A 7,161-nucleotide genomic window follows, 5' to 3' on the forward strand; every position below is an offset into this window, starting at 1 on the left:
CAGTATATGGTATTAGAAGTTATGAATACATGTTGAAGAGGAGGCATTCAGTGTAAAGCTATTAAGTGATATTGCTTATTTTCAAAATAAAGTGACACACCTAGATTATGCTTTTTTCTGGATGAATTTGAGATTCAGTGAAGAAAAATGTATCTGATAGAAACATAACTGAGGAATGGGACACTCATACTTTGCAAGCAGTATTTAGGAAAAAGAACACAAGAAATTAAATTATCAGAATTTTATTTCTGTTACAAATTATCACAATCACAATTAATATAAAACAGAAAGCACTGAGGAAACTTGACTGTTAGATACAAGATTTATCAAGGTGTAAAAGCCTCATCCAAGACTACTACTAGAAAACCTGTGATTATATTAGGGAAAACATTTCTATGCATCAAACACCAAGTGAAAGAGAATAAGCAACATAGTATAATTGACAGGGATTAACACACCTTCATGTTACACAAGTTTCTGAAGGAATCTCGTTGGAGTATCATTTCTACTCAAGAGTCTTGTTTTGAGTAGACCTGTTTACAATTAGCTATTAAGAAAGCTTCAGCATGAAACACCAATCTTCATTTTAACTTATTCATGTTGTTCATACATTAGACAAGCTATTTCCAAAAGCATTTAAATTCTAGTCATGAGACTTTCACACACTCTCTTACACTTGCTGCGTAAGGCTAAAAAGAATCACTAAAAGGAACATGAGGTTGCATTATTGCTTTGTAACAGGAACTTTGATGAAAATTCTTTATTGAGCTCCAAATAAAACATTGTTGCATCACTAAACAATTAAGAGTTTAAATATACAATTTTTTAAAAAGTGTATATTATACACTTTAAGGCTTTAATACAAGAAATACAGAGCAGGGTTTTCATACTCCGTAGCCTGTCTCGTTGTCTAGGCACACGGATAAGTACAATGCTCTAAGCAGTCCATAATTGACATGGCAGAAGTTCCTGAAAAAGAGCAAAATATAATTTATTTGTATACATCCCGAGACTACCAACTACAAATCCTCTGAAGACAGATTATAAGCAGTGGGATCAGGCAATTATGCATATAATAAATGTTTGTAGATTTATGGAAACCATTGCAGAAACTGCTATCATTGAAATAAAAAGGTGATAAAAAGGTTCAATAAAGGCAAATTAATGATATGGTTAATTATAATCATTAACGTTACTTGTTTGACCAGTAACACACAAATTGACCAGTGTCAGAACACAAAACCCTACTAGAATGGATATACACTCCTGGGTTAGTTTGTCACTATAAAAGAAAGGCTGCCTTCTACATTGATTTTTTTTTTAAATTAGAGAACTTTAGATTCTTTCCCTCTCTTCAAAACCTAATGGATTTCTTTGCATAGATTACTCCAAAGGAAAAAAAAAAGAAATGCAAGAGCAGAACACAATGCTAGTGCATACTATTTCAGGAACTGTCAAGAGAAGTTTTGTAGGACAAAAATGTAGTTTCTAAGAATATCTAATACCAGCTGTTTGAACTGATGTAGCTTATTGTACACACATGTATAGGACATGAAAATTGATATAACTTAGTTTTAAGAGGTATGAAAACACATTTTCTTAGGAGAAATAAGGTGTATCAATGTGGAACATCGGAAGAAGGAAGACTTAATGGATTTAAAATTCATACCACTATCATGCTCAATATATGCAGACTTTTTTCTTTGATGTATCAAATTTAGATCTTGCAACTCATTAAAGGAACAACTAAAATTGGACTAATGGTTAACTTTTCTGTCAAGGTGGGCCACAGCTACTTAATTAGAGCACGATATGGCCACAGACTACTCCATCTTCTGTCAGAAGCACATCTGGCACTTGACCAAAACAATCACTTCTGACCACAGGATGGGTGAGCTCTTAGTCAGGAAAGGATTTTTCTTTTAATTTACTCATTTGACCTGCAACATCCAGTCATATGACATCCTGTCACACAATGGTGCACCCAAACAGCCTCTGCATGATTTGACAGAGACATTCCCCCCCCACCCTCAAAAGGGAACCTGGAACAATTTAAGGGTTTATAGGACTTCAGGGCAGAGTAGCAGAAAAGTGGCACAAATGCATGCTCATACATTCATCCTCCATGAGGCATTAAGGAAAGATAGCATAAAAAAAAGAGTTGGATAAATATTAAAGCAGGTTGAATTCACTTCTGACTCACTTATTCGTTTACTAGCCATCCCTGCTACTAGATATTTTAGTTTCATCATATATGGTTAATATAAAACTTCATATTTGCAAATGAAAACTTATGACTTATGTAACTCATCATATTATGTGATTTAAGATATGAACAGAAATAGAAATTTGGCCAATTCCATTATAAATATTTTTAAAAAGTATTTATATACTCAGTTTTGCCATAGCAGTTCTAGCAGCTGGTATCAAATCTCTGCCCTTTGAGCCCCAGAGGCCAGAAATCTCCAAGCTCTCCTAACCTTAAAAGGGTCCTTTGCTTTAAAACTTTAAAATACTCTCAAAATTGTTCTAAAGCCATTTTGTATGTACAAAAAGTTCCTGTAGCCTGTGACAGGAGTCTCTTAAATTTACTGTGGTATACAGAGGCAGTGCAACATATGCAATATTTCGAGCTCTATTTATCTAAGTCATGTCAACTAAAGGCACTGAGATCATGAGGTTAGCAGGAAGAATTACCATTCCAAGTAGGAAATAAAGAAAAAATCTGTTCTATTTAAAATATACACAACCTGAGCATAACTACAGTTAAATTATTTCTTACTTCATATACTGAATTCACCAGAAACAGTAGAGCTAGCTATTCCTCAGCTAATGTTTCTCAACGGACTTGTTCTCCTTCATTTGTGCCAAAAATTAGTCTGCTCCTTGTGCAGAAATGCTTGACTAAGAAAATCATTCTACAAAATGCTTCCTTCAGATTTGGAAAATTATTTTAGACATGTTTGCTGACCAGATTAGAGTTTTAAGTTCCCATTTGAACACCACTAGCATAAAATTACATTAATTTTCTTTCAACCTTCCTCTGTCCAATGAAATGCTTAACTGGTTGAAATGTTGTCAAAGCTACATATACCTTTCAATAAACAAACAGCCAGACAGTGTCCACACACTGGGACAGTTTAATGACCTGTTTAATGATAGTTTAAAACTATGATTTTTCCCACCAGAATTGAACATAGCCAATGATTTTTCCTGGCCTCCAGCTCAGTACCTGTAATCATTATAAATTAAAGAAGCCTTGTATATAAAGAATTAAGGACCTGATCAAAAGCTCCATTATTTCTAATAACTTCACAGACAAGTAAAGATACCTACCAAAGCATCAGAAGATTAAGGGTTTTTGTTCTCTTGACTGTCCAAGGAGATGGGTTTCCTGACAAGAGAGGAAAGATATTTTTACTAAATTTCAAAGACTTTCAAATAAAAACTAAAGAAAACAATGTAAATCAAGCTATCATTAACAGAAACTTAATGATTAACAAAAAGCTTTAGATAACATTTGTAATGTTTAAGTTACTAGAATTTATGGAAAAATAATATATTACAAACTATTGGTTATGAGGTTTTACAGTAGTTTAATAGGGAATAGTTTGTCCAAATTTAACTAGCTAAGCTAAGGCTTTTTAGATTACTAGCACAAATTAAACGTTTTAAAATGAGAATTTAGGTGTCCTTAAATTCTTTCCTACATTCTAAAATGAAACTTTCTAAGTTGTAGCCTCCCTGGTTTTATTGGTTATATTAAGATAAATTAAGTGAGATTAAAATCTTATTTGATTTATTTACCTTTGCAAATGAAGACCGTTTTAAGGGTTACACATCCTCTGCCTCTGACGAAAGCGACCTCAATTAGTCAAGTCAGAAAGTCTTTAAAAGCTTTGTGTTTATTGCTTCCAGCACGGAGCGAGGTGGTCATTAACGTACCAAAATTCTCATAAAAATTCCAAAGTTGCACTAGTGAAAAAATGCTCAACAAGATGAAAACTAGTCACACCTTTTTCAGAAAATTCATTAGCTATTTTAAACCATTTTTAACAAAAATATTTTGATTTAATGTGGCACTCAAGCAGATCCATACCATTTGGATACTTTAAACAGCATTTATGTCTACTGTGAATATATATATACATTTAGGTTTATACCATTTTTTTTAAAGAAGTTGCGCAATGTTTAATATGAGCCTTTTATGCTGATCACTGTTAAACGTATTTCTCCCTGTTTACTACTATTTATGAAGTTTTATTATAAGATAAAGCATAAAATTAATCTCACACACACTGATTTTCTTTCAAAAGTTTATTTAGTATCAAGCAAGGGTAAAACTTTGCTTAACACTACAGAACATTTCAAGACTTGAGTTACAAAATACCACATTATTTGCATTTGTAATTTGCTTCCCTTTTTACGCATGTTTGCAAAGAGAAAAACTAGCAAATGACTGAAAATAAAAACTAAAAACTAAATTGTTGAAAACCTTTAAAATAAAAGGTTACGCTTATGTTAAAAGAATGGACTAACATATTTAGTAAACCTATTTTTTGTTTTACACTAGTTAATCAAAGGTTATTTTTTTGATTGCCTATTCTTTCAAATACAGTTTGGAAATAACAAAGTTCCTTGTTTTACATATCTTTATGTCCAGGTTGTTCTTTCAACAAAATATTTTAAGTTCAGTCCATCCATTCAGATTTTTAAGCGCTTTGATTTAATAAAAAGGGATTGTTCATAGAAAAAATTACTTTGAACAGTATACAGGACTGGTGGAGATTGGATATTTCACAACATCAGACAGTACAATCAGTATCTGGCATATGGCTGGTCTCTGTAGACTCCTTTTGTTGTCCTTGCAGAAGGTGCCTTGTGTCTTGAGTTGGTCCATTCTTCTTGCCCTACAAGAAGGGAAAATATATTTAGAACCCTTCCAATGTTCTCAGATGCTGTACTTATTTTTTCCTTATTTAATCATGAAATAGTGACATACAATTTACTTACTGAAACCAAGGTGTAGAAAGTGAAGTCTAACACTTGAACCAAAAAAAATCTGAGTACAAGTACAAATCTATATGAGCTACCCCACAATGCTTTTTCAGCACATGACAGCAGGGAGTGTGACAGGCTAATGGCCTGTATTTAGGGCTCTGGCATTCAGCTGGACCTGCTTGTTGCAAATACACAGAAATGCCAGCTATAGTAGCAGATCTACAAATAATTACGCTAGGAAGAAATTAATGGAGGATATGAATGATGTGTAAGCAAATAAGCTACCCTCAGAAATAAGTTTCTTTGCATCAGTACCAATTTAGGCTTAATTCAAATACACAATCCAATAGTGAAAAGCCTCAAGTATCACTACAAACACCTGTGGCTTCTAATAATCTAGGGGCAATATTCGACTTCACTATAAACATACTTCCTCTAAAACACAAGAAATAGGAAGGCAGATTATAAAAAAATTAAAAGGGCAAGGGATATTGCTTGTTTGAATTTTGACAACAAAATGAGTTTGTGAAAAACTTGTGCTATATTTAATGCTTCATAATCCTACCACATTTTAGTGGTAATAAATATTAACGAAAAGTAGCAAAGTATTGTCTTAATAAATGAGAATCAGACCTACTGTGCCACACGTTTACAACAAAAGAGAAGACACAGGACCAAATGCAGAGTATAATGAAACAGTACGTAGGTATACTTTAATCAAGTAAATAAATCAGAGTACTACCCCTGAGAGAAAAAAAAAAAACAAAAAACACACCAAAAAGCAAACACACCTGAAAACAGTGTATGTGCTTCCACATCTACTTTTGGAGAATTGCCCTGCCCTAAGCAGACAGGTGTCCAAGTGAACCCAGTGCAATCCAGAAACTAAGGGTGGAGTTCAAATTACTAGGTATGGTAGTCTAAAATGTAGGCATCACTTTATCCATCTTTCTCGTCAATTAAAAAAATAAAAGTCAACAGTCAAAGAACCCCTGTACTTCTTTGAACAGTAAGGTAACTTCCTCAGACAGTAGATATCTGAAGTTAGGTGACAAGAGTCCCTTAAGTCAAGGGTCCAATTTCACAATCTCTCCATAGAAGTCTCACCTTAGCTACTGTATTTTTAAAAATTTAGGTGGTTGCCTGCAAACCCTAGGTTATATCATAGCTAGGTGGTCAGAACATTTGCCTAGGAGGTAAAAGGAACAAGTTCAAATTTGGTGTAAGGCTGAAAGAATTAAATTCACAGAAAGCAAGGCTTATATTAAGCAAGGAAAAGAACCTTAGCCTAACAGTAAAGACAGCTGGCTGAGTGGTAAGAATTAAAAATATCCTAGCTTTTAAGCACCGCTGCAAGGAACTGTTTAAATGTAAAAAGAAGTCTTGGTTACAGGTTAAGGGGAATACTTGCTTCTTTTCAAGCAATTGGTAAAATCAGTAAAGAGTCACCTTACTTTTTACTAGTTTTCATTTAGGTGCACCTGGGCTTCTCAGAGGAAGAAAATTTCAGGTAATTCCTGGGAAACTCTTTCCTCCTGGCCAGCACTAGGCAACTATCTGCTCACTATGCAGTTTTATGAATTTTAGTTCAAGGCACATAATGTTCTTTACATACATTTAAGGATGTACTTGAGGGTCAGCTAGTTAAGAAAGTGTATAACTATTTATTTGTATGTGCAAAAAATTCAGTGGCTGTAACCCATAATCATTCTTCAAGGTATTTATAGTTTTCCTCTCAACTTCAGTAAATACATCACTTAATATTCTGAGTGGCTGTGCTTTGATAAATAGAAAACCAATTTTAAATGCAAAAGCAATGAAAAATCCGTATTTTCAACTGTAAATACTGCAATCCACATTTTCCCCTCATCAGTCAACTCTATCTACATTAAGCAGTTTCATACCTTTTTTCCCCCCATCAATATTGCATTCATGAAATAGTCTTAGAAATATCAGGCTTATAATGGCAAACAGTTTATTTTAATGCTGAAATAAAGATTTAAGCTATATATCTATCAAGACCAATTTGAAGTGCTGGGGGACAGAGGAATTTCAAGTGATCTCTTCTTTTGATGAACTGCCTTTCCCCTTAAGCAAAATAATTAGTTTAAGCAAACATTGAGGAAACTTCTGTATTAGGTGCATTTATCACAACAGCTT

General features: G+C 33.6%; 1 protein-coding gene across 1 annotated transcript in view; it reads right to left on the reverse strand.

Annotated features, from left to right (window-relative positions):
- Nucleotides 1-4,302: 4,302 nt before the first annotated feature.
- Nucleotides 4,303-7,161, reverse strand: part of KHDRBS3 (KH domain containing, RNA binding, signal transduction associated 3) — a 71,022-nt gene continuing 68,163 nt past the window's right edge. The window contains exon 8 of the mRNA XM_009320932.1: nt 4,303-4,910. Coding sequence (XP_009319207.1) covers nt 4,819-4,910 — 92 coding nt within the window. The 3' untranslated portion in view covers nt 4,303-4,818. The remainder of the gene's footprint in view (nt 4,911-7,161) is intronic.

The sequence above is a fragment of the Pygoscelis adeliae genome, unplaced genomic scaffold (assembly GCF_000699105.1).
Source record: "Pygoscelis adeliae isolate BGI_AS28 unplaced genomic scaffold, ASM69910v1 Scaffold342, whole genome shotgun sequence".
NCBI lineage: Eukaryota > Metazoa > Chordata > Aves > Sphenisciformes > Spheniscidae > Pygoscelis > Pygoscelis adeliae.